Genomic DNA, 26472 nt, shown 5'->3' with positions numbered 1-26472 from the left:
AAATTTAAAAAGAATTTAGAAAATATGTCAAATCTCAAGATATTGTTGATTGTAAGATTATCGTACCATCAGAACTCACAAGAATTTCCATATCATCTGTACCGCTTCGAGTCTATCCTGCGCCCCACTGCCGCCATATACTACGACACGCCGTGTTGGCCTGGCTTTTTTTTCTTTGCTTACTCGTTATAATCTGTCTCATCCGCCACTCAGCTCTATCCGATATTCCACACGAGCACAATAAGCTCGCGCATGTGGCAGCTCGCAAGGGTAAGGTAAAGAGACTTTTGAAACGTATGAATTCTGAATACGAGCATGCCAAGTGAATTGAATGGGCCCTGTCGGTTTCGCAACACGAACGTGCCAAGTGACCCAAATGGACCTGCGCTTGTCTTCTAGAAGCATGGAATTACTAGGGAATGGCTGTGGGCGAGGGACGGTTGTAGTGGAAGCGGGCACCCTAAGGGGCACTATCCACCCCGGACACCCCGGACGGGATGGCAGTGCCCAGAAGCCCGACGAATCGGACATTTTGCGTATCCCACATTTAGACAAGATCGTACTGGCATTGCTCTGGTCGCATTGCTCACCTCATATACCAGCGCCAGTGAACCAAGCGTGGACTTGTTCCTTAATTATATGCTTATTGACATGCTTAAGCGAGCGACAGGCCGAGGCATGGTGAGGTTGAATAAATCAGACGAAAAAACTATAAAGCGTTGCCCATTGTCGACATCATCATGGCTGCTTTCTCTTGGCCCATCTCACAATTTGAGTCGTCTCTCGCTACACATCTAATTACACACTAGTCATTCGTTTCAAGACCTAGAGTATTCACAAAATGCTTCCTCGCTCGCTTCTCACTATCTTGGCACTCGCGGCAACTTCTGCCGCGAGTGCCATACCCCGTGCAGACACCACCTGCACCAACCCGGCCGTTCGCAAGGAGTGGCGCGAGCTTGATGACGCCGAAAAGGCCGAATACCTCCGTGCCGCTGTCTGTCTGCGCCAGCTGCCAAAGGAAAAGTACGCCGACATTGAAGCCGTCACAACGCGCATGGACGACCTGGTCTACACGCATTTCAGTCTCAACACGGAGATTCACTTTGTCGCCAACTTCCTGCCGTGGCATCGATGGTTCGTGCAGCTGCACGAAAACTTGCTGCGCACCGAGTGTGGCTACACCGGCGTGCAGCCGTACTGGGACTGGAGCATTGACGCCGATGCCGTCAACACAATCAACTCACCCGTCTTTGACGCGGCCACTGGATTCGGCGGCGATGGCAAGCGCACCGGCAGCGGCGTGCCGGGCTTCGAGCGCTGCGTCATTGATGGACCTTTCGCCAACACCAACCTAACACTGGCCATGGGTTGGCCCGATATGAACACGCCTGGCAACCGCTTGCACTGCTTCACACGCGAGTTCAACGGCGGCTTGGGCAATGACGAGAACGGCGATCCCATTATTGGTGATATGCAGGCCGGAGCTTACAACTCCAAGACTATGAACACCATTTACGGCTTTGACACCTTTGCCCAGATGGCTTCCATGCTCGAGGGTCTTCCTCACGCGCAAAGTAAGATTTTTCCCTTCAACCTTGTTCTTGTGTCAAAGATACTGACCATGTCGGCAGTCCATAGCATCATCTTTGGCGATATGGGCCCGGCCACGTCGCCCAACGAGCCACTCTTCTTCTTGCACCACGCCAATGTCGATCGTGCCTGGGCCAAGGTATGAAAAACTTTTACCCCCTATCTCTTTACCTTCTTTCGTCAGTTACTAACGGTCACCCAACAGTGGCAAGGACGCAACGCCACGCGCCTCGCTGATTACACGGGCTTCGTGGATCAGGACGATACCATCCCGGCCTCGCTCACTGATGCCATGCCCATTATGGAGCTTGGCGACACAGAGCCTGTCGTGCAAGACTACATGGACATCCAAGCAGGTCCCCTTTGCTACACCTACTCGTCCATGTAAATGCCTCTGCAAGCCCGGAGGGGCCGCGTAAAACATTTACTAGTGGCAACTTGAAAGGCCGTTTTCAAGCCGAGAACTCAAAAATAGCCCGCAAGGGCAAAAGACCTTGACGTCCGAAAGACCAGCAGTCCAAAACTCCTACATCGAAGCTCGACCACTTGGCCCGGCGTCTTGGTTCGAAGTCAGGTGATTGCAACTTATTCCCAAGGGCCGACAACGATCAGTCACCTTGAGTTGCACCAAGTGACGGCGAATGGAGAAAAAGGTCCACAGAAGCCTTTCGTCCGCGAACTGACCTTGGCAGTACTTGGGGTGTAATAGCCATGTTAGGAAGAAAAGAAATGGAAATGGATAAAATACTACGAACAACCCCTTAAGGCAAGGCAATCGATAAAGGAAATCAGTTGACTTTACAAACTCGGTATCTACAGCATGGCAGCCATACGTGGACTTCCAAGCATGCAGTGCCTAAAGTTAGTCAAGATTGGTGCCTGAATGCCGGCACTTGAGATGCAGGAGACCGGGATTAGGGTGGTCGTATGCCAAAGGTTAAATCTTGAGTTGGCTCTAAGATTACTTATCATGATGAGACGACCAGTGACTACTTTGAATCTTCAGGTAGATAGCTGCTCATGTTGACTTGACCTGCTTTGGCTATTGCTACAACCGAAATATCAACGAATTTGTCAACATTGTTCACTTTTCTGACACATTTGCGTCGAAGGGAACGCACATGGAAATATTCCCGCAAAGGCGCTTGAAAAATGTAAAAGGAGTGCAAGAATCTAAGCCAAATGTTTCACGATGGTCGTATGAACTTTCCCTCACCTCACACTGGGGCCATAGAATTTCTCGGCGTGATGGGTTCAACCTGCCCTGGCCGCCATCATACTCCGTCTAACTTGCCAAGTGTCGGAAACAGTCCAATGTCAAAAATGCTTGGGAGGAAATGGCACCTTGAGGGATGCTGCCAGTTTCGCCGTTGTTGGAATCGCCGGACTTGTTGCCCTCAATAAATTCAAATATAGGCACCTGATCAATACAAGGTTTGAAAAAAAAAAAAGAAAAGAATTGTCTGAATGAGAATCTTTTTTTTTTTTTGTGTATAAAAGCTGGTAAGCCGCCTTAAAACGTCTACGGTTCAGGGTATGAGAACACTTTCATCCATAAATTAACAGATGACACTTAAGCAACATTCATCCAAACAACAACATGAGCGAACAAAGATCTGACAACATCACCGGCATTGAATCCGATCCCTACATTGACTGGGTAGAGCACACAGGAGAGGACATGATGAACTTGAACCAGCTCGCAATGCTACCAAATTCCAAGCACCCCATCAATCCCGTCTTCGTCTCGCTCGATCTTAATTGGTCCATCGACAGCGGAAGGATTAATCAAATTGGCTTTGCCTTTTTTGACACGCGAGAGCTATATATGCCTTGGACTCATGGGCCTCCAGTCTTTGTTCGAACGTACGACATCGAGGGCGAGACGCCAGCCAGTTCTCTCTCCAACGTTCCCCCAACACGCATTCGCCAGAGCGACATCAGGCTTGTCATTATGCACAACCTTTGCATGCCAAACATGGACAAGAATGGAACCAAGTGGCGGAATGTTGTATTGACTGGCCAGAACATCCGCCGCAACCTCTTCCTTCTGTGGTCGTGCGTGGGCCTCAACGTCAAGGCCATTTGTCCGGTCATGGCCGTTTTGGACCTTGAGGTCCTGAGCCCACAATTGATACCGAAGCAGATAATGCATCGTACCTTTACAGAAGAAGAGAATACTGGAAATAAACTGCGGGATCTGTTGCGCGAGCTCGGGCTCCGCATCAACCACAGGGAACTTGGCAACGCCGGCATGGACGCCAAAAACGCCCTCTATGCGACGCTGACGCTCGCCGTGCGCCACTGGACGGCAGACGACGTCCGCCATGACCGCCACGCCTGGGGCAACATTGCAGGTTTCATCAATTCTGTGGATTGGATTTTTTCAGCCGGGGAGGATTACATTTTAGAGCCCTTTGCCGCGAGCACAACGGCCGTGGGCGTCGAGGGCGGTGCCCTAGAGGTGCACCTGGCAACGCCGCCATCCCGCTCTCTTGTTGATATACAGGCCATCAGGAGGTATATCGCTGATCGAGACGATCCCAAGACGGCCGTGAGACGGTTCGTGCAAGCTTCTCACAATATTCGATTTGTTAGGCCGGGAAACGACCATACTGTTCTTCCTACTGGTGTCCCTCAACTCCCAAATTAGTCTCGGGAAATAATTGGACGGGATTTGCAACGGCGATATAAGCGGAGAAGTGACGGAAGCAGATTGTCTTTCAAGCGAGACTCTGTCAACTTAGCGAATTGACAGTGTTTGTACTTGGCCATGCGAAAGCAGTTGCTGTACTTCAACCGCATAGTACTTCAGTAATCATCCTGATTGCTATTCGATATTTCTCACTGGGCCAATATTTGAAGTAGAAGATGTGGTTCAAGGAGCGTGTGGAAGATATCTGAGTTGGTCCTACGGTCTACAGAAGAGTGGTGCTAGAGATTTATGTACTATTATAGCTAAGCAGGTGATCTGCAGTAGGTACTAATTACATCAGTTCCATAACTTCTGTATCACCCATCACTTTCTAGTCTTCAACGCCTGGGAGACTTTTGCCATTTCAGAGGAAACCTTGAGAAATCCTTCCATCATGGAGTCCTATTTGACTGTTAGACAAGGGGTAAATCGCTTTCTTTATTGGGGCTTACAAAAATTGAACTTGGCAACAACTTCCATGCCAAATGGTTCACAGCAGCATCTTTTCCGATCCACATCTCCCCGGTGGTACCCTTCTGGATCGCCTTGACTACCTGATGGCCGTAGGTCAGAGGGTCTGGCGCTCCCTCTTGCAGGCGGCCGTCTGCCATGCCGTAGATGTATTCGCGAATCACATAATAATAGGACATTTCGGGAATCTTGGGCATCTCTGTGTGTTCAAAGGCTGAAGTCTTGACGCTGGTGGTGATGAGGGTCAGAGATCGGACGCCTAGGGGCTCGAGCTCGCGGCGCCATATTTCGCTTGCCATGATGAGTGCCGACTTTGAGCTGTTATACATGCCTATTGTGAGACAAAGAGGCAAGAGGTTAGCCGCTGAAATATCATTGGAACTGAAGAGGGAGAGGGATGTGGTAATCACTCATGAAAGGCATTGGTAGATGTCCGGCAGCAGACGCTTGGTGCACAACTGTTCCCCGCGCCTGTATAAGCAAAGGAGCAAAGGCTTGAAGAACTGCCAATGGGGCGAACAAGTTGAGATTGAACAATTTGCGGGCGTCGTCGAGGTCCGTGTCTAAACCGGGCATAATGAAATTCTGGCCACTATTGTTGACAAGAACATCGAGTCGCCCCCCAGTCTCTGTAGATACTCTAGTGACAGCGGCTTCGATTGAATCTTGCGAGAGGACATCGAGCGTCAGAAGCGTGACGTGTGGCGCCGTCGTGAGACTCTGAGACGCCTTTGCTGGGTTCCGTACGGTGGCGAAGACTTGGAATCCTGCCTGATGGAAGGCTTCAGCCATGCCCGCGCCAATACCTCCAGTCGAACACCCAGTGATGAGGACTGTCTTTCTAGGAGAAGTCATTTTGTCTGTTAAACACGTGAGTTGATTGTGGGTTTTTGTCTTGCAGTAGCAACTGAGTGGCAGCTTTTATTGACAGTGACACAAGCTGTAGATATATAGGTATTCGATTGACCAACGCGTAATGACAGCATCCCGTCAATCCGAGAAGGGAAGTTTGAGACGCCCGCCTTCCACCGAGATATATTCTATTTTCAGTTCCCGAGCACGTATACTCTGGCCATGTGCGCATCTATGTTTGCCCCTGTCCCTATCAGTCATACTTTGTTTTTCGCCTTACCCAAAGCGGCAAACAGTAAAAGCTTGGCATCAGCGCCCTATCCGTAGGAGCCGGAACCTGGCTGCTGTTATGATTCTGAGACCATGTACTTCATGCCCTGCTATGTTATGGTAGGTACCTTGACTGTTGGCCGACATGTATCTCGCAGACACCTGGGCCCCACACGTCGACTCTCATTGATGGATGAGATGATCAACCATAACTTGTCTCAAGTCCCCAACATCACTCTACACCTCTCTTATTCTCCCCTCCACTTCGCATTTCATGAGAGATTAACTGTCACCATTTTTCGTGATGGTTTACTCGCCGCCTCGCCCTTTTGCGCATATCGACTATTGGCCACTTTAGGGAAACAAAGTACAACGCCAAGAGGTCAAACATGGCCAGTACCGTGGGGGTGCACCCTCATCTATCGCCCAACATGCCATTTATTGTCTCATGCAGTACTGAAAAAGTCGACCAAGCCACCCGCAAGTTAATCAGGAGCCACGTTATGCGCGGTAAGAAGACGAAAAAAGTCAAGAGACTGGCTATCGCCTCGAGTCTTTCACCGGCTTCTTCGGCCGAGCCCGACAAGATCCAGGTCAATATTCACGATGTCATCAGCATGTATTCGGTACTGCAACCCCCCGTTTGCTTATTCCTTTATCCATGTTTTGTGAATTTCCCAGATGAGATTGAGCCCAGAGTCCTTTGGGAAATGCAACAAGGTGAGTGGGATACCAGGCGCAGTGTTGTCGTATGATGTGGTGCCGGATCGAGTCATGACTAGCCCAACTTACTTCTTCAGTCTCTAGCGTTGCCATGAGGATCATATTTCCACTGCTGATGGACTTGGGCTACCACCCCAAAGGTCAATCATGGTTCTTTCCCACGGGCAATGACGCCGCAGCTTGGCATATAAATGCTTTCGCTATACAAAGCTTTATTGATAGAGTCCTCCACGGCCGACCCCAGCACAAGGTCAACTCAGTGGCGACGCGTCACTACTTGAAGGGTCTTGATATCCTACGCCAGAGGCTGGCAGGCAATGATGATAAGGCAAAGGTTTCTGATGCTACTATCAGTGTAGTCTTGAAATTGGCTAGCGCAGCAGGGTTTGACGGGGATACTGCGACTGCTAAACGACACATGCAAGGCCTTCGCAAGATGACCGATATGCGCGGGGGTTTGGCTGCCATGAGTCACAATCCAAAACTCTTGGTAGAGATCTGGAGGTAACATAAAGTCTGATTTTGCTTGTGATAGCCTTGATGTTAATCTTGGGCAGATGTGATCTAAGCATTGCGTTGCTCGCTTGCTCAGATCCAGTGTTCTACTGTACACCCCACGAACCGGTGCCTGATTACCCGCCCGAGGTGTTTCCGGACTTTGGTGTTGGCCATGGCGGCGGCGCATATCTCCAGGAGGATCAAAGAGTCATTCATTTCCTTCACAAAAGTACAGCACAAGTCTGGTTGGCCATGAGAAAGTTTTGTCTACTGGCCAATCTGGGAACACAGACACGGATGCGCCTGTCGCCTATAGCGATCTATGGCACAATGAGAGCAGTCATGTATCGCCTTCTCCGAATGAAATATGAGGCAGGGACGCTCGACGAGTCATTGAGGCTTGGTTTACTGGCTTTTACTCATCATGTTTTCTTGCAGTGGCAGGACATGAAAATGCCTCCACACCACCCCTTTTCCGGGATATACCGCCATTATCTGCAAGACTATGCCCTCAAAGATACAATGCCACCGCATCTCTCCCTGTGGCTTCTGATGATTGGAGAGGTTTCAAGCTTTAGCCTTTCGGGTGAATGGCCATTGCGTGATCATTTGCAAACACAGATCGAGAAGAATGGAATAAGATCATGGAATGATATGGTTTACGTTTTGAAATCTTCCCTTTGGATATCCATATTGGACGACAGATCCGGAAATATTATCTATGACACGATTTCCGAGAAATTTAGGCATCCTAATGAAAAGGTTTAGGAGTTGTGTATTACATGAATAACCTCGTTCTAACAAGTTCCTCTGGCCTATACCTACGTAGTAACGAGTCTTATAGCGGATTTTCTGTCGCGTCGCGTTGGAGCCTCACAATGTTACTGAGTTTCTAAGCTATTTATTGCTTCCTTGATGTTTGAGGAGTTCTAGGAGAACTTTCGTGTCTGCCTTGATGACACATTTTGAATTTTTCTGTCTGAGGGAGTCAGTAGCAGAGACAGGTAGTGTATTCACACGCAGTTTGACCATATACGTGCATTGCAAGCTGACTACCAAGTCGTGCGTATTCGTGAGAGCTACTGGAAAATTTTAGTTTGCAATGAAAAGTGAACGGACATGCGTGGCTAAATGCTGAAAGCTCCTTATAAGACAAACGAGACGTTTTACCAAACAAACGCAACGCCTGGCACAATCAACAATTATGTCGGGACCAACACCTAGCTCCATATTTGTAGGTTTGAAAACGGTCTCCCATTCGACATCCTCACAACAGATGTTGTGCCCTGGTCTTGATTAGGTGCCAGGGAAAAAGCAGCCAACTAGAGCCTCTAGCAAAGTCGAACCATGATAGTGATCAGCATTAGAAGGCCAAATACATGATGTCCGCGTATATAAAACGTTCGCCGCTTGTAAAGATGCCGACATTGGTTTAATTGAAAATGATATTCCCGAGAAGACTTCACTGCCATTGTGTCATCCTGTACCATTTGCGTGTTTTCAACTACGCAGAATCGCGAGACATCGGACACGTCCGCGGATCTTCCAGATCGGAGTCAACCGAGGCAGCTTGGATAATCTCTTAGCCCCAAGGACTTTTGTGTCCAGGACGTGGTGAGACTGAAATTCTGCGGAATCAAGATCACCAAGACCAGCATGCGGTAGAGGACATGTAATATCTGAATGGGTCGTGGAGAGGGTACACGATGGGCCATGGATGAACATGGACGGAGATCAAAAGAGATGAACGAAAGTGAACATGTTGCAACATGCCCTCCCCTCGACCACGAGACTCGTGATCACAGATGAGACCTCGACCTCGCTGGAAGACTGTCTACCTACCTTGCCTGCAGCTGCAGAAGGCAATGTCCCCCACTTGTCAGTGAGAAGGGAAAGAAAGCTAGGTGGGGGATCTTTGCTTCATGTTGTTCTGCCACTTTTCTGCCTAGCTCACCGCCAAGGTCTTCGCGTTGCTGCAGCGCAACCAGCATCACGTGGGGGACACAAATTCTTTTCTATAGATACTGGCCCAATTCCCAGAACCTGACCAAATCTTTTTTCCCTTCCCCTTCTTCCTTGCCCATCAATCAAGCACAATAGCTAGACATCATTGTTCTACCAAATCAGACAATATCAAGCCTTGCTATCTTGCGCATCACAGCACCAACTTTTCAAAAGCTCCATCATCATCCCCAAGCCTTTCTCAAGTCATTCGACATTCCATCCGGCAGTACAGCAGTCTTGAATCCTGTGAATCGCAATGTCTTCCGCTATCAAAGCAACCCGCGCGCCCCCAGGCATGTCTTCATGGACAGAGAATGAGTTGAGTTACATCGATGGCGACAGATACAGTAAGATGATTTCCCACCGCGTCGCCTTGTTCTCGTTTGTCTCTCCCGTTACTGATCGTTACAACCTAGACCTGGATAGAATCAGGCACTACACCGGCGGAGTTGAGATCTATCGACGCGGGTACGACGGACTCAAAGTCGCGATACCTTCTAGACTTGCCGCAGAGTTGGGATCGCTCATGTTTCGCGCAAACAACAACTGCATTGGTGGCAACACACCTCGAGAACGCAGCCGCTGGGCTCTGAAGGAGACTATGTCCAAATACCGCGGCGATCGCGTCCTACTGGACATTACGAGCGGCGATGAGGACACCCTTCGCCATATCACGGCAGCAAATGACATCGAAATGGGCGATCTACTATGCCAAAACCCTGCTGTCCTGCCTAAGGCCTACAAGAACTGGGCTCCAAACAATACCGAGATGAACATCTCGCCCAACGGCTTCAGAGTCGTATTCCGGGACAGCTCGAAGCGTGATTTGATGAAGGTCATTTATGGCGATTACAAAGAGGCCAATCCCGATGCCAGCAAGAGCAGCAGCGGTCTCAGAGCTCCTGCAGGTGGCCAGATCCACAAGCCAGGTCCCCTTACCCCCCAAAAGAGAAAGGCAGCCGATCCGCAACATAAGGATCGCACAAAGGCAGCACTCTCGCAAATCTCTCGCGACAAAGGATTCAAACAACAAAAGACCAGAAAATGAGCTATCCGTCGAGGTCAACCGGCACGGCCAACAAGCCAAGGATGCTTCCATGGGCGCCTTCGGCGCAAGGGTGTACACCCCGTCATTAGTGTGGCCCACTTGACTGCGACCACTGAAGGCGATGATCCGTTCGCTCGGCGTCAGACGGCACCAAGACCAATTGAGTCTGATGAGCAAGATGACGACAAACCGGATGACGATCCCACCTACGAAACAGAAGTTGGCAAGACCATCGCCTCCGGAATTGAGGAGCCGTGTGAATAAATCCTTCCCTGCCTGAGATGTTAGTGGTTCTGAAGGCTCGGATACATAAGTGCGACTTCGCTGTGATAATATAATTAAGGCATTGGTGTCCTTCCACAAGATTCTAATTGCACGAAGCTCAATCCGGGCAGCGTTACAATCATACGTGCTATGTAAAGGTTTCACGAGACCAATAGGTATCGAGTAAATAAAGGAGATGTCAATTGTGATTCTAATCAATCCATGAAGCTCGCCGTCAATTCTTGAACAAATTGACCTTGTGGCAACTCTCGAGATTTCGAGCTACTTTGATCTCAGAATGAGAACGAACTGCTGGCCTGGTGTGCAGTGATGAATCCAATGCACACTTTCAATCTCTCAGCTGTTCCATGGATCAAGCCCCCATCTCATTCGGTCAGGTATAGCTGCTCCCGCCGCAACCGTCTCAGCGATTATGTCCGTTCCCGAATTCGTAGACCCGTCTGGAACTCCTGCAAAGGCGCCAGTGGCTTTGTTCTGGATGCTAAACGATTACTTGAATTAGATATCCACTAAACGGGAGACCGAGTGCAGTGTCACTTACACAAACGTGGTATAGCCTCCAGTGGGAGATGATCTGATGTACCAGTGACAGAGAGGGTCGGTGGGAGAGATTTGCGGAGTAATCACTGCACTACCTATTTTCCTGTTAGTTAACTCCTCAGATAACCCTTTGAGCACAAAGGGAGTATTGATTGAGATGGACAGAAACGGCTAGAATTATTGCGCTAACCTTTAGTCGCTAGAAAGTATCCAGTCTGCTTATTGATGATCAGGTATTCCTAATCCAATGTGTCAGTTGTTTTGTTGAGCGCAACAATCTGCCAAAAGTCGTTACTGCTCGGAGGGGAAGTACGAGTGCTTTGAATTTATGTAAGTACTTGGAATTTGTTAAACCAAGGGACAATACTTACGACGTCTTGACAGCGGCGGCAGGGCTCGTGTCTGCTCCCCATGACTTCATATCAAGATTGGTAGCAACCCACGGAACAATGATGTAAAGACCAATGCCTACGAACATCTTGAAAGACAAACCGGAGAACAGCCTAGATGAGAAAAAATGTTAGAGATTGGAAAGGGCCTGTAGCAAGACCGACTCGAGTGATAGGGTCCTAATAAGATACGGAACATACCGGCTTTTATAAACAGAAAATGCCTTGTTTATATTTTTCTGTAGGCCTTGGATCACTTATCATCTGTTACCAAGACCTCGTAAACGGGCCTATTGCACCGGAATCATTACCTCAATCTGTCCCTCTTGCAAAATTTCACCATTAGCCACGAGATTTGTATATTTCATTTGACTCATCCACCTAAGACGTGGTCATGACCTCGGCTCAAGCATCAAGTCTGCAACAACTCAAGGTTTATACAGCTTTTTTTTTTTCCCCCTCCCGCTGCCCCTTAGTACCTATCCTACCTGCCGATGTGAATGGATGTAAATGGCGCCAATTTTGCGATACATTCAAGCAATCTTCATGGACACAGCTGAATGAATGGAGTATAACTTCCATTTTACGTAAGTGAGCCAATCGGTGATATGGTTCCATTGACACCCGAAGTTGGAGCTGGAAGTGAGACACTAAGCCGAAATTGTACTATAACCCAGAGTCCAGACTGCAGATAAACGACCGGCAGTTGGGAAAAGGGCAGACGCTAGCAATTCGCCGACACTTCCAAAAGAGTGAGCCAATGTCTTTCACTAAATCCGAGTCTCGTGAGGAAATAGTAGTGATTTTTGAGTTTTCACACGCCTCCAACCTCGGGAGAGGTCTGGGCCCAATACTGCGCCGTGGCGGTAGACGGAGAAGACAGCTGAGGCGCAACGTGCAGCGGAAATCCCGTTCACCTGATCAATAAAAGAAACGTGTAAACCCAAGCATTTAGTGAGTAGTTACTTGACACGTTCCGAAGATTCTACATTAGCACCTTTGCAGGACTGATAAATCTGAGGAATAATATCAGACTGTCGTGTTTATAGCCTTCAATAAATGCAATCTATAGATGTTTGCCTTTCAATATCGAAAGTCTAGATTCTCAGAACAAGAAAGCCCTTTTGGCGAAATAAGTCCAGTATTGTGCCGTGTCTCGTATCTTGAGGTTATCTCTGCTCACCCTGCGGGAGGCGCCGCCCATCGTGGAACGCTATATTTCTTTTACTAGTCTGAGATGACAGCGGCGTTCCCACTTTTGCCACATGGCCCAACGATATCAAAGAGAAATATCTGAGCGCCGTTAATAGCATCAACACAGATTTTGGGCAAGAGGTTCGCCGATCGAGCTCAAGTAGCAATCCGTGAATTCATGAGTATCTGGGATGTACTTGCTACGTTAATGCTTGGGTGGCCCCGGTTCATCCCCGGGAGCTTCCGTACATCTATCTGGACGCCGTGAATTGATCAGTGTGCTCAAGCACACCCTGGTGTATGGGATCCATGATCTACTATCTGACACTTAGGTAGCTCTCTTAGGGTACGATTTTATCACCAAGTCTGGATCGGTGCGTCTTGATCTGTCCAGGACGCAAAAACATTCGTGAACCATGAGTCATCATTCAAGTCCATAGGATACACGCTAGAAGGCCCATCATACACGGGAGCAGTGTTCCTTGTAGCTGTTGGCACAGAAGTCGTTTGCTTTAGCGCCGCACTCCAAACCGGGAATGTCGCTTTCAAGGCTTCTGCCGATTTTGAGAAGATATTGTTGCTTTTGTGAAGACGAGCCGCGTTGCTTAGGTGATTAATAGCTCGATTCAGGTAGCTAAGCACGTTAATGGTCGCCTGCATCGTTGCCTTGTCCCAGGCAGGCTCTTCCAGCAGGGACAGTCTGTATAACAGCTGTAGACTGTGGGAGAAATGCAACATGATGAAGCAAGAAATGCCTGCACACTCATCGGCACCAATGGACAGAAAGTTCTCAACACAACACTTCGCTGCCTGAGTGCAGACGCTCAAAGCTTCGAGGCGACCAGGATCAAAAGTAGAGCTCTTCTGTGCCAAGGTGTGCTGAAATAGAATCTGCTCCGAGATCATGGCTTCCGAACTATACAAGTAGGACAGAACTACCTCTGCAAAATTTATCAGCTTGCCGATCTTGGCTGGATTCAGGGAGCGGACAGAGACGAACTGTGCTGAAGGAGCTCGGGAGGCAGCGTCAATTTGATTTGCTGCACAGACGACTTCAAAGACTGCAAGAACAGCATCGCTACTCCCTGTGGGGCCACGGAAAACGACTCTCGACCGGTGACTCTTGCTGTATCATCTGCCATCTTCATGACCCGAGCAATAGCCACGAGGGTAGGATCGCCAGGAACCTGGGTTGCCTGGGATAGTCTGATGATGGCATCATCTATGCGAAGATGCCATTTCAGCGGCTCATGCCGCACCAGCAAGGACACACTCAAACGGCCACTTAGTACATGGACTCTATCATAGATGGCAGATGAACCTACGTCGATGCGGCTGCAAAGCAGCCTAAAAGGGCCCGGTCGGCATCATGGTTGCGGGGTACCTCATCGGCAACTTGTCGTGGCGCACCGCCAGCCGAGCTGACGCAATTCAGTACCGTTGCAGAGCCCTCTGGGACAGTTCTGTCGAGCCCCAGATCAACCGCCAACAAGACAGCCAGGTTTGATAGAGTATAGTAGTGGTTCTTGCCACGGCTAAGATCGAAAGACCTAGTGAGCGCAGTGAGCGCTCTTGATCGCGAGAGTAAACGGAGTGCATATACTCAAGTACTTACCAGGTCATGTAGCACAACAGTCCCACCAAGAGGTCCAAACTTCCTTGGCCTTGAATCACAAGCTTATTTGCTAGTGTGTGTTGTACACGGGCTCGAAGCACTGACTGTGCCCCCGGAATCGTGGAGCAGATGGCTTGTATGCTCGTCCACATAAATGGCCACTCCCGTTGTATTTCTTCGGCACGGCTCTGCGGCGACAGATCCACGATGGGCATAAAGCTGAGGTGTTGTGAGCGAAAAAATAGCAGGCAGCCAGTGTCTATGGCATATAATGGTAGGTGCTCGTCGCTACTAGTAACGACAAACGAATCACTGGTTGCCGGCGTAGAGATATGGCTGTTGTCGCTGGTACTGTTGACTGTGTCATTGAATTCGTCCTGGGCCAGGCCGTGGGTCTGCGACCAGCTGCTACCGCGTGTCCCTGAGGTCGTGGTGTTGTGTTGTGCATTTTGCTCCAGAGGAAGCCTTGTAAAATGCTGTGCATCAAGTATTGAAGCCAAGTCGTGGAGTCTCCCTTCTATGTGAGTTTTCCAATTTGCATCGACCTGTTTTTTTGCTCCTCGCCTCCTCGACGAAGGAGCAATGACGCATTCCTTGCCGAGACGATGGCACCTTGTTCATGCGTGTTAGCAGGACCACTCACCACAGATCGTGGTGCTACATTCGGCCCGGTCAGACTTGCCTCTCACAGCTGCCACCAGCTCTACTCGTACAGCAGGCCTTTGCACGAGAGCAATTCACACATGCTTGGCCGTATGCCGCCCGTGCGCTAGATCCCGGGGATGGTTCCATGTGGCTTAATTCGTCCTCCTAGGTAACTCCGGTGCCGTCGGAAGTATTGATAACATGCGTACAACACCACAAGATACGTTGTTTAGCGCACGTGTACGTGGATAATAGCAATGCCGCAGGAGTTTGAAAGATAGCGTGCAAATGGGGGAGTTGGGAAACGAAAGGTGCAGAAAATTGATGTCAGATTTACACGGCTTTAAAAACGCCGCGGCTTTTAGAATGCCGAACGCCGACGGGATGATCTCAAGGTACCAGCTCTATGCGCGAACATCAGCTCGGGTCTATGCATCAAACATCAATCATGATGAACTAAAGCTGTACAGAAATTCGTACTGTCACCTGGTATAGATCGGCACCTTTGAAATCAAACCTTTGATTAACACAATAACGTTGTGTCAGTGGTCATGTCCTGGACCTAGGTATGGATGTATGCTTCACAAGGCCAGTAAGCGAGTGAGATAATAAGCAAGCCAAGAGGTTTTAGGCGACTTACAAAAAACAGTAGCGACTATGACAAATCCGTGGCCATACTTACACCTATCAGAACTCTCTTTCGGAAGATTCTTGGGGAGAAAAGCAATGTGACGATCCCGACGGTATTTGAAATTGCGAATGCCGGCCCCTGTATTGTTGTCTCGGCCATGTACCGAGATCGTTGAGACACCCATGCAATCAACAGACAACTTTTATTCAATCTTGACTACTAAAGAATCTAAAGCTTTTTTAATTTTGATCTCCACGGATTAAATGCTTTTGGACAGCCATACTACTTGGTGAGAGCTCGATGATCTCACAAAACAACACTCTTTCCTCGTAGCAAAACAGACGACTATCGATTTGCCATGGCAGAGTCGATACCAGCTCACGAAAAGGAGGCGCCTTCTCCAGATGCCGAGGCGGGAGTTTTGGACGACACGAGGACCCCCACGCCCGCCAAAGAAGATGAGAGTTTTATCACTGGTTTCCGGCTGGTCACTGTCATCAGCAGTGTCACACTAGTGGTGTTTCTCATTCTACTGGATCAATCCATCATCAGCACGGCCGTTCCCCAGATTACTTCGGACCTCAAGTCTCTGTCCGACGTAGGTTGGTATGCTGGAGCTTACCAGTTGGCAAGGTACATTCTTTCCCTGGGCGTTTCTTGAACCGAGTCTTTGACGAGCAAATCCTCTTGTATTGGTCAATGCTCTTCGTCCTTTACTCCCAAGCCAAGAAGCTGATAGTCCATAATGCAGTGCTTCCTTGCAACCGCTTACCGGCAAGATCTATACCCATTTTCGCGCAAAGGTCTGAGATGATCCAGAAAACAGAGAGATCCCCACTTCCAAGGCTGTATCAAAAACAAGTACTGACCTCATGTCTCAATCTGCAGTGGGTCTTCTTGATCTTTGTTTTTGTCTTCGAAATCGGCTCTCTTATATGTGCCCTGGCCAACTCATCGTCGATGCTCATTGGCGGTCGCGCCGTAGCTGGCTTGGGCTGCTCCGGGTTGGTGAACGGAGGAATGACTATCATTTCCGGCTCTGTCACCATAGCAAAGCGTCCTCGTGAGTGACTTACAAGTCTCTTGTTCATCAAACGCAGCTGGTTCTAATCACAAACCCATGGCAGTATATACCGGCATTATGATCGGAGGTAAGTCTCGGAAGAGTCTGGCCGGTGCAGTAACGAGAATTTTGATTAACTAATTTGGTACCTTAGTTGGCCAGATCGGACTGATCACCGGACCTCTTATTGGCGGTACGTAGAAAAGTTACTCTCAGGATGCTACGTTCATAAAGTCTTGCATTGAAGCTAACTAGGTGGTGTTATAGGTGCACTCACGGAATACACGACTTGGAGATGGTGTAAGTAACCAACGTGCCCGAGCGCGCCTAGATACCGTTACAGGTCTGACAGAGGAGTCTAGGTTTCTGGATCAATCTCCCTCTCGGAGGAGTAGCGGCATTTTTCCTATTGCTCATCCGCATACCAGATGTCACTGTGAAAGATCCATTCGGCCTGGCCCTAGTGCGCAAGGCACTGCCTGATCTCGATCTCGTCGGATTTTCGCTGTTCGCACCGGCATCCGTAATGTTTCTGCTGGCTTTACAATTCGGATCCAATAATGCATATGCATGGAATGATTCCGTCATCATCGGCCTGTTTGTCGGCGCAGGTGTCACGGCCATCATCTTCGGTTATTGGGAGTGGCGTGTCGGAGATAAGGCGATGATACCAGGATCCTTGGTAAAGCAGCGCGTTATCTGGACGAGTTGCGGCCAGATCTTCTGCATGATGTTTTGCGTCTTTGTGGCCAACTTCTACCTGCCCATCTATTTCCAGGCCGTCAAGGGCAATAGCCCCACAATGAGCGGCGTATATCTGCTGCCCGGCATTTTAAGTCAATTATTATTCGTCGTCTTGTCAGGATTTGCTGGTATAGTCCCTCTCAACTCCCCAAAATAACGATATTATTATATGATGAGTGCTAATCCGAGATTTTAGTATCTAAACTTGGATATTACCTACCCTGGGCGGTTTCCGGCGCTGCAGTAGTGGCCATAGGATGTGGCCTTGCATCAACTTTCCGCCCAGATACCAGCACGGGGAAATGGGTTGGCTACCAGATCATCCAGGGGGCTGGCCGTGGTGCTGGAATGCAAATGGTAAGTTGTGCCAAAAGCTCATTCACGCTTTTCCCTTGGTCATAATACCTGCATACCATGTGCTTCAACTGATCACCTTCAAACAGTCTCTTGTTGCCACGCAGAATGCTTTAAGAGCCGACCAAGTTGCCGTCTCTATCGCCCTCCTGATTTTCTGCCAGAATATTGGCGGCGCAATATCGATTGTTGTGGCCAACACCATCTTCACACAAAGTCTATTGGAGGATCTCCCTCTTCTTGCCCCTTCAGTTTCACCTGCGGCAGCACTAGCTGCTGGCAGCAGCGCGTCAGGGGTCAGAGCGCTGCTACCACCCGGCAGCCCAGAGTTACCAGGACTTCTACTCGCATACTCGTACGGCGTCGATAAAGTATTTTATTTGCTCGCTGGTTTCGCAGTCGCCACATTTGGTTTTGCCTGGGGGATGGGCTGGAAGGATGTCCGTAAGAAGGGCGAAGAGGGCAAGAAAAGTGATAACACCGATGTCAATTCCAGCAAGGACGAGCCGAAGATCGAATCGGTCCAAAATGTCTAGATGGCATCGCAGCAGGCTGCAAACGCATGCTCAGTGGCATATTGAGGTCTCTACTATGCTAACGCGTGACGGTATCGAAAAATTGATAGACTCGGACCCCGTCTTGGTTCGTAGGACTCGGAAGACCATTCTGTTACATTTCAGCCTACCGCTGCCCCGCGCTGCAAAGAGTGTTACATGGGGTTCAGTACCTGGGTAGCTTATAACAACTTTTAATAAATCAATATAAGTTTATACTTCTAGAAATCTACATTGACTATTCTCAATACGGGTTATTAAACAAGTATCCTCATGCTCCCGTGCGGCAATTGAAGGACAGTGAAGCTAGTGGGGGGTTTTAGAATTTAATTGGTGTCCTAATATTGTGTAGCTACAACTCTACCCACCCCTGCGTTGAGCCACCGCCTATTCACGTACTCATTATACCGGTGGGGAGAATGACAGCCAACGTATATTCGAACACAATCAGCGCCACTCATGCAGATGTTCTAAACTTCATTCTTTCATTTGTTGTCCATTTCTTCCATCAAAAGGGCTAGCTAATGACTTTGCCTCTTTTCTACCGAAAATTTGAATTTCGAAAACGTTGTCATCAGTCGATCGGGTCCCCACATGATATGATCTCCTCTTTGCCATTCTGGATGATTGATGGCCTGGGGGAGAGTCTTCGTTAGACACTCCGCGTTGTAGCTCAGTGGACAGGAGTAAACCAAGGACGTAAGGCCTCATAAAAAAGGTAAACAAGAAAAGATTTTTTTAATAAAAGAATGACTTACATCCGGCCAGTCCTGCATCTGAATTGATAATGCGGCGTTTCGGACGACTTTAGCTCCGCCTTGTGCCGACTTCAAAGTGAGGTTTGCTACATGGCAAGAAGTTCAGTAGCCACCGAGATAGATTGTACACTTTTCTGAGAAAACTCACAATCCATGCCACCGTCCCAAGTCAGCAAGCGAATGGCCTCTTGATCAGTGTACAGGTCGACTTTTATACCAGATCTCGGCGATGAGAGCGTCGCGACCGGATTCGAGTCCTTTTCCCATGGCGAACGGCGCGTAACTAAGTACAAGTCGTCATATTTAGTTTTCTCATCCAAGCACTTACCCAAGACCTTTGGACTTGACCAAAAGTCATGACAGGAATCCTTTATGTTGCCCTTGATATCGCCTGTAGGGATGCCATGATCGTCCTGCTCCAGACGCATGCCCGAGAACGGTAGATGGAGAGTCTGCTCTGAAACAGTGCCGGTAGCAAATCCGTCCAGGTTCCAGAAAGTCTGATGACTCAGGCTTATAGGAATGGCATGATCCGTCCTCGATGGCGTTACACCATATGATATCCGCCACTCGTTTGGATAGACGGAATGAGTTAAACTCGAGCCGCAACTGCCTGGGAATCCATTTTTGCCAGGCCGGTCGAATACGGCAAACGTGATACTAGTGAACGTGAACAGAGTAAGTATCAAACTAGTCAATTCGCCTCTTTTTTCAGAATTGCGTACCTATTCTTCGTGTGCGATCCAACATCCAAAGCCATGCGTGACCAGCCACGAGCTCCACCGTCGTAGGTACTGGTGCCGTTGTTGCCGTTGGCAGACAAGTGATAAGTATGGCCATCGACATCGAATTTTGCTCCGCTAATATGGCCAGCCACGCGTCCTTTGTGATACCGACGTTAGGCTTCACTCTGCATAGATGATTGATGGGTTTTGGAATGAGACTGACCAATTGCTCCTCCAAGAAGTCCAGTATAATTTGCGTAGTCTCTGGCCTGTTCCAAACCAAGGAGTACATCAATTTCATTACCATTTGTATCATTAATCCATAGATTTGTTGGGGCGCCTCCATTGAGATTCGTGAAAGCCAGCCGGATGCCCTCGGCCTGGATGACATATTTTCCTTCTTCATTGACTGGGTGCATCGCAGTGTAGCCCGCGAAAGGACTATCGCCCCTCCATACAGCTTTTACAGTAGCCCATATGCTGATCGCTAGCGTGCTGTATGAAACCATTTTCTTGGTTGTTTCTTTCTTCACTTTAGTTGGAAACAGATGACCGTAATTGGAATGTACGTATGCTTGGAACAGAAGCCTCACGTAGAATATTATCTGCTAGATCAATGAGGTCGCAAGGAAAAACGGCTGAGGTTCAAAATTACGGTTGCGTCCTTCAACGCGACGGACCAACAAATCAAGTGGCCAATCGCGTGGACCTGCAAGTGTGCCGACGGCGAGATGCAGGTACGGCGACATCCTGGCAGCGATGACTAAAAGTCGCCGAGTCGCTGACAACAACAATGCTTTTTTAACCATGGTTCAATTGATGACGTGATCACTGGTCCGGAGATCCAGGAGCTTTCGATTTGGATGTAGCTCATAGTCGATTCCTCAACAGCATGTATACTGTACAAGACTTCCAACAGCTGCCATACTTGCACTCAAATGAGTGCTCAGAGTTATCGCAGTTTTCCAATATTTGCTTGCTTGCTCGACGGTGCTCCTCGGCTTCAGAGACAATTTTTCAAGTGTCGCTTAAATACACATCAGCGTCGAAATAATACCTAATATATTGGCACGGTACTGAGGCTACACTCAGGGATAGAAGCATACACAATGCCGCCAGAGGGCACTTGATATTGTTGTATGTCAAACTAGGTAATCTTCTCATACATTTCTCGCACTGCCTTAACCACCAGATTTGTGTCCTTGTCCGTTACTGGGACCTGATGGCCTCCTCTAAACTCGATAACGCTTGACTGTTGGCTATCATAGAGGCCCAGCAATTTTGATGATTCCGCCCTCCAAGGGTCGTACAAGCCCTGAACATGTATTGATGCAAGTGGGAACTGCTGAAACCGAGGCCTTGTCGCAGGTGGTTGCTTATCCTCCAGTGCCTTGAATCCATCAGTGAATTCAGTGTCTTCCTCCAGAGTTAGAGGTGGATAAGTCCCACTATTGAGAACTATGAACTTGAACAGTGGAAGATTTGTCGCTCCGTCCAGATGTCTTTTCTGTATATACCTCAGAAAACCAGTGGCGACGCGGGCGCCTTGTGAAAAGGCAAAAATTCCAACAAAAGGTTCATCGCCACCATTCTCCACATGTCTCATTATGCGATTCAACGTTTCTTGCTTTTCTTGATAAACCTCTTCCTCGGTGATATCAAAGTTCTCAAACGCCTTATCGTCGCTTTGCCAACGGAAGAAGGGGCCTGAATCTTCATACGCTGGCCGCATGCCTGGCCCTGGAACAGAGGGGAATGGCGCGTCAAAGTAGACGAATTGAAAATCTTTTTCTAAAGCCCGAAAAAGTTTCCGACCCTGTGCTTGGTAGATTGCACCAGAGGAGCCGGAGCCGTGGAAGCAGAGAATTTTGGGCCGCTTGTGTGGAGGACAATTATCTCCCATTTTGACGAATTAAACTTTCGTCTTGGATAAAAAGAGAATAGAAAGAATTGCCTTACTTGTTAGAGACAAGAAATTGTAAACGCGGTTGTGCAGTGCTGTCGTTGAAATAGCTGGTTCTCCCCGGTTTTGGACCGGCGACTTTTTGTCTCAGGAGCGGCGACTTTTCAATGATAGGCCTTACCAATCTCCAACCTCGATTGGCCGATTCCAGCTATAGAAATTGTCGTCTACTGCTCCCAGCCTAATCTTGAGTAGTGCTTGGCTTCTATCGTATTTGCAAAATAGCAGCAAAAACCAACATCTCTTAGGGGAGAAAGGTCACCATGGCTATCTCACCACTTTATTTTGTTTTGGTCACTTTTGTACTAGCTATATCTGGATTTCGACTGACCACGATCTACAAAAGACGTCGGCAGCTCAGACAGTTGCCATTCATTGAGATTAGAGATGGTGACTACAAAGCGGCCCTCCTGAAGGCATCGAGAGAGGTGTGTGACATGTCCATATGATTTGACATATCGGCTCGTTGGCTATTCCGCCATCAAAACTGACCATCGATAGTATCCTAGCACGCCTTATGTTGTCCAGACTGGTGGATGGAATAATGTTGTGCTTCCTAATGGAATCCTCGATGAGGTTAGAAGGATCCCTGACGCGCTTCTTTCCGAGCGAGCAGACCTTTATGAAAAGATGCATGGGCGGTGGACGGATGTCGGTGGCCCGAACCAAGAAATTGCCTTCTTGTCTCTCAAAAAGGACTTGACGAACAATCTTGGTCGACTTTTACCCGACATCCAAGACGAAGTCCAGTATGGTCTCGACAAATACTTCGGATCCTTCCGGGACTGGACTCAGATTCCTCTATATCATCGACTAGCAGAACTTAGTGCCTCTGTAAACGGGCGCTTCTTCGTCGGCTCTCAACTGTGCCGCGACCACGAATGGCGTAACTTGTACATGACATATGCACAAGATATCTCAGGCGTTATAAGGGCCGTGGAACCGTGGCATTGGTTGATCCGTCCGCTGGCCGCACCCTTTATGAAAGACGTGCGTAGGATGCAACAAGTTCGTCAACATGCTGCTCGACTGCTCACACCTTACGTTGACGCTGCGGTTGAGCAGCGCAGGAAACGCGAGGAAGCCGGGATTTCTAAAGATGACGAAGGCGACCATCTTATTGATTGGATGCTTAATCATATGGATACAAGCAAGCCCGTTGACAGTACGTTGGGTTTATCATAGGTATTGATTAAATATCACTAACGACAATGTGAATAGTGCTAAGATTCGCTCGCGAGCACATAATGGTTGGTACGTCAGAGTTTCATACTCCTCGAGGCGGATACTTGAGCTGACGAATTCCTTTGCAGGAGCCGGGGCAATCAACCTAACCAGTATAGCGTCGACAAACATATTCTACGACCTTGCCGCCCACCCTGAATATATCATCGAGCTCCGTGCGGAGATAGATGAAGCCCTTGCGTCTCAACCAAATCGCATCATGACGAGGAACAGCCTACCGAAGATGTTGCGGCTGGACAGTCTCATATACGAATCCCTTCGCATGAGTTCCCAAAGACTCAGTAAGCTAGATTTTCATCTTGTTATGTAACCTCATGAAATTCCAGAGTTTGTTTGTCAATCTGATCGTTCCTGGCTCGGACCTTCACTCTTTAAGATACACTGTTATCACAGTTCTGACAACAAAACCAGCTTCACGCCATCGTGTTGTAAAGGATCCCTCCGGAATCCGCATTTCCACGGGTCATGTACTTCCTTACGGTACTTCAGTCTGCTGGTTACACCCGCAAGCCCCTTGGTCGACGCCACCTGCGGACCTCGATATTCCTACAGAGAAAGCTTCTCTTGACGAATTCTACCCTTTTAGGTATTCTGACAGGAGAGCCAAGCCCGGTCAAGAAAGCTCCTTCCAGGTGACAACAACTGGTCGCGACAATATCCACTTTGGCCATGGCCAAGGAGCATGTCCGGGGCGGTGGTTCGCCGTTGCGATATTGAAGATCATTGTGATTGAAGTCATTCAACGATATGACTTGGCCCTGGGACCGGGCGGCGAAGGCAAGAGTGCTAGATATCCAAGACCCAAGGGTATCATGGTACAAGGAAGCTTGCGCCAGATGCCGGATTTTGCTGGCACTGTATATCTCAAGGACCGCGAAAATCGTGTTTGAACGATTCACCACTCAACTGTTATTTCATGGGGTAGATAGTGCGGATGTAGAGGAGGCTCTACTATAATATGCTCAAAGAATACATGTATATTGTATTGCATGTTAAGAAAGTAAATCGGTTGACTGCAACATAGATATATGGAATGGTTAAGGAACATGTCGTTAAAGTGTTGAAATATTATATGGAATTGCAAAAGTAGTACGGACGTGTAATTACCGCTGTGCTAGCTGGCATTCTACCTTTGTCTCCCATTTTTAATAATCTAATTCTCCTTCTCGCGTAAAGGGTGCAACTGTGGGGCTTTTGGGGCGTCGAGAGGTCATCGGTACAAAGCCTGCTAATTCATAGGGCCTTCCCCACACTAAAAGTCTTCTGTGGCATAATGTTTTTCTGAAATCAAAGAGTTCTTCTCGGACCCCTCCACCACAACATCCGCTAACAGCCCCTGTAATAATCCACTGAAGCTATGGACCAAGCCGACAAAATACAAAAAGAAGTTGATTTTTTCCCTTTCTTCGGAACACAATAAGATATACAGGCTTACGACTGCAGCATCATAGACTTACGGAATTGAAACGACCACGGCGATCCAGCCGTTTATTTTGGATTTATTTATTGCAGTGCTCTTAGTGGAGGGTGAGAAGCACTCTTGGTTTCAAAAGAACATTTTCCTTTGAAAGGCTTCCAGCGCTGGCAGCAGCGCACGAAGACTTCTGAACCCCCCTAATCTTCTCACTACTGTACTCACCGTTCTATCTCTACTCTGAGTCCAGACACTCTTACATGGTTTAATACACAGAGAAAGAGCATGTAATTTTATCAAATTTATCAAGCAATCTCATCTACCTAAGTACCGTGCATGAACCATGAATCGTCGCGGTAATATCTGATGGGAGCCAGTACGATACTCATTGAACATATAGACGCGAAATCGGACAAAAAAAAAAAAAAACACAGCTGAGGTGGAGTTCATTGTCAAGAGGAATTTCAAATCAAGGAAGAGATGGTCTAGATCCTATAGATCAACTTTTGACCCGAGACCGCATTGTTTCTCAGCAAGTCTGTTCCCTCGAATACGCCTTCTAGACCACCAGCCATCATTTTCAACGGATGGGCCTTTAGCTTGCCCTGGTCCAGGAGCCCTTGCACCGTTGTGAACCACCTCTTCCCATATTCTCGCAGCTCGGGGTCTCCCTCACGCTGCATCGGTGGCGGCCAGCCAATTGCCTTGCCATGAAGCGCAGGCCCGAGGACCCAGTCGAGATGAATTCGCTTCGGCTTCGTGTGTATGTAGCTTGGTGGAGGCTCCAGCGTGGTCAACCGGCCACCCGTACGACCGAGACAAGCGTAGCAAAGCTCCATTGTTTCTGCGGTCGAAACACAGTCAATGACATACTTGAGAGAATTCTTGGTATAAGACTTGACGTTGGCCACAAAGTCTGCTGAATTGTAGTCGAATACTTCTGCTGCACCATACTCCTTGACCATTTCAAAGTTCTTGGGTGATGCCGTAGCGATTGGCTTGAGACCAGATCTGAACATTTTGGTTAGTCTCATTCTTTTCACGATGTACTATAAGTAAAAGGATAAGAACAGTTTAAGTAATTGCAAGGCCAATGTTCCACTAGAAGTGCTTCCTCCATAAACCAAAACTGTGGTTGGTTCGGTCGCTGGCGCATCAGGATATCCCGGGACTTGGAGATTGTGGAAAAGAGCAAGGCCCATTGTCCCAATGCCGGTACCAAGGGATGCGGCCTCCTCGAAAGACATGTTTTCAGGGATTTTCATCAGGACGATATCAGTTGCCCCAATATACTCTGTAAAGGCACCGACTCTTGGTGTTAAGGAGTGAACACCCTGAATCAGTGTGAGTAGAAGAGCAAAATAGATACCTCAATGTTGTCCATTGTACACTAAAACTTACCTGGACAGCCCCGGAGACCCGATCACCTCTCTTTAGTGGAGAAGCCGTCCAAACGTTAGATCCTTGATCCACAACAGTCCCAGCAAAATCATGTCCTGCAACACCACCGGGATGAGCGAGTCGCCCGGTCATCTTGATGTCCACAGGATTGAGTGCGACGGCTACCGTTTTAACAAGTACCATATCGGATTCCAGCTCGGGTAGAGGGGAGTCGTCCACCAAGACAAGTTGGCCATTTTTGTCAGCTACAATAGCTCTTTGGCTTTTCGGCACATTGAATACTTCGTTCATACTCGATATGGGCTGTGATATGATGCTCTCGTAGATAGGACTTGTAAGCACTTGTGGATTGTACGTAAAATTGACCTTGAAAATTATTGAAATACCCTGTTAACAATCACGTTGGCACCGCACACTGCTTTTGACCTCTTGTTGACTAATATCATTGCGCCCCAAGTACCAAGCTTGCAACGAATCTGATTGGAGCTTCAATATGATGCAATAAACGCCGCTAGGGGAAATGGCTTAACTGAACGCTTACCTCACAGTACACGTGTAAAGTAGTCGCTGAAAGTCGCCGTCGGGCAATTACTGTCAGCCGAGGCAAAATCCTTCCCGGAGGCGGGCCGTCGGCAGGAGACGCGACTAAGCAAGTGCCTTCGACCGGCACCGGTGGGCAACTTTGAAATTTGAGTATAGTCTTTTTAGTAATTCCAGGGTCATGTTTGGGGAGTTGATTAGATAGGCAAGTTTGACTTGATAGCGTTCTGACACCGGTTGCCAGGCCTGGCTATGGCA

At 48.5% G+C, this 26472-nt stretch overlaps 11 protein-coding genes across 11 annotated transcripts; 6 read left to right on the top strand and 5 right to left on the bottom strand.

Annotated features, from left to right (window-relative positions):
- Positions 1-841: 841 nt before the first annotated feature.
- On the top strand, positions 842-1981 carry PFICI_00306 (uncharacterized protein; the record flags this gene model as incomplete). Its single annotated transcript, XM_007828887.1, has 3 exons — positions 842-1577; positions 1635-1732; positions 1799-1981. The coding sequence occupies 3 exons, from the start codon at positions 842-844 to the stop codon at positions 1979-1981; spliced, it is 1017 nt and encodes a 338-aa protein (XP_007827078.1).
- A 1212-nt stretch (positions 1982-3193) lies between these two features.
- Positions 3194-4246, top strand: PFICI_00305 (uncharacterized protein; the record flags this gene model as incomplete). The annotated part of the gene is made up of 1 exon (XM_007828886.1): positions 3194-4246. One exon carries the CDS (start codon positions 3194-3196, stop codon positions 4244-4246), a length of 1053 nt encoding a protein of 350 aa, XP_007827077.1.
- Positions 4247-4612: 366 nt separating this feature from the next.
- On the bottom strand, positions 4613-5614 carry PFICI_00304 (uncharacterized protein; the record flags this gene model as incomplete). The annotated part of the gene is made up of 3 exons (XM_007828885.1): positions 4613-4690; positions 4741-5090; positions 5170-5614. The coding sequence occupies 3 exons, from the start codon at positions 5612-5614 to the stop codon at positions 4613-4615; spliced, it is 873 nt and encodes a 290-aa protein (XP_007827076.1).
- A 656-nt stretch (positions 5615-6270) lies between these two features.
- PFICI_00303 (uncharacterized protein) lies at positions 6271-7870 on the top strand (the record flags this gene model as incomplete). Its single annotated transcript, XM_007828884.1, has 3 exons — positions 6271-6601; positions 6682-7108; positions 7162-7870. 3 exons carry the CDS (start codon positions 6271-6273, stop codon positions 7868-7870), a joined length of 1467 nt encoding a protein of 488 aa, XP_007827075.1.
- Positions 7871-9362: 1492 nt separating this feature from the next.
- Positions 9363-10154, top strand: PFICI_00302 (uncharacterized protein; the record flags this gene model as incomplete). Its single annotated transcript, XM_007828883.1, has 1 exon — positions 9363-10154. One exon carries the CDS (start codon positions 9363-9365, stop codon positions 10152-10154), a length of 792 nt encoding a protein of 263 aa, XP_007827074.1.
- Positions 10155-12919: 2765 nt separating this feature from the next.
- PFICI_00301 (uncharacterized protein) lies at positions 12920-14625 on the bottom strand (the record flags this gene model as incomplete). Its single annotated transcript, XM_007828882.1, has 6 exons — positions 12920-13503; positions 13563-13768; positions 13888-14112; positions 14178-14396; positions 14491-14528; positions 14590-14625. The coding sequence occupies 6 exons, from the start codon at positions 14623-14625 to the stop codon at positions 12920-12922; spliced, it is 1308 nt and encodes a 435-aa protein (XP_007827073.1).
- Positions 14626-15811: 1186 nt separating this feature from the next.
- Positions 15812-18150, top strand: PFICI_00300 (uncharacterized protein; the record flags this gene model as incomplete). The annotated part of the gene is made up of 8 exons (XM_007828881.1): positions 15812-16051; positions 16342-16516; positions 16581-16604; positions 16671-16709; positions 16784-16816; positions 16879-17388; positions 17457-17617; positions 17704-18150. The coding sequence occupies 8 exons, from the start codon at positions 15812-15814 to the stop codon at positions 18148-18150; spliced, it is 1629 nt and encodes a 542-aa protein (XP_007827072.1).
- Positions 18151-18841: 691 nt separating this feature from the next.
- On the bottom strand, positions 18842-20160 carry PFICI_00299 (uncharacterized protein; the record flags this gene model as incomplete). The annotated part of the gene is made up of 6 exons (XM_007828880.1): positions 18842-18874; positions 18927-19012; positions 19075-19209; positions 19255-19586; positions 19652-19808; positions 19875-20160. 6 exons carry the CDS (start codon positions 20158-20160, stop codon positions 18842-18844), a joined length of 1029 nt encoding a protein of 342 aa, XP_007827071.1.
- A 638-nt stretch (positions 20161-20798) lies between these two features.
- On the bottom strand, positions 20799-21554 carry PFICI_00298 (uncharacterized protein; the record flags this gene model as incomplete). Its single annotated transcript, XM_007828879.1, has 1 exon — positions 20799-21554. The coding sequence occupies one exon, from the start codon at positions 21552-21554 to the stop codon at positions 20799-20801; it is 756 nt and encodes a 251-aa protein (XP_007827070.1).
- Positions 21555-21877: 323 nt separating this feature from the next.
- On the top strand, positions 21878-23749 carry PFICI_00297 (uncharacterized protein; the record flags this gene model as incomplete). The annotated part of the gene is made up of 5 exons (XM_007828878.1): positions 21878-22042; positions 22116-22779; positions 22836-22868; positions 22928-23140; positions 23271-23749. 5 exons carry the CDS (start codon positions 21878-21880, stop codon positions 23747-23749), a joined length of 1554 nt encoding a protein of 517 aa, XP_007827069.1.
- Positions 23750-24758: 1009 nt separating this feature from the next.
- PFICI_00296 (uncharacterized protein) lies at positions 24759-25965 on the bottom strand (the record flags this gene model as incomplete). Its single annotated transcript, XM_007828877.1, has 3 exons — positions 24759-25284; positions 25345-25607; positions 25675-25965. 3 exons carry the CDS (start codon positions 25963-25965, stop codon positions 24759-24761), a joined length of 1080 nt encoding a protein of 359 aa, XP_007827068.1.
- Positions 25966-26472: the final 507 nt, after the last annotated feature.

Source organism: Pestalotiopsis fici (genome assembly GCF_000516985.1).
Source record: "Pestalotiopsis fici W106-1 unplaced genomic scaffold PFICI_Scf_1, whole genome shotgun sequence".
NCBI classification, from domain to species: Eukaryota; Fungi; Ascomycota; class Sordariomycetes; order Amphisphaeriales; family Sporocadaceae; genus Pestalotiopsis; species Pestalotiopsis fici.
Note: the sequence above shows the minus strand (reverse complement) of the source record. Positions and strands in the feature narration are given on the sequence as shown.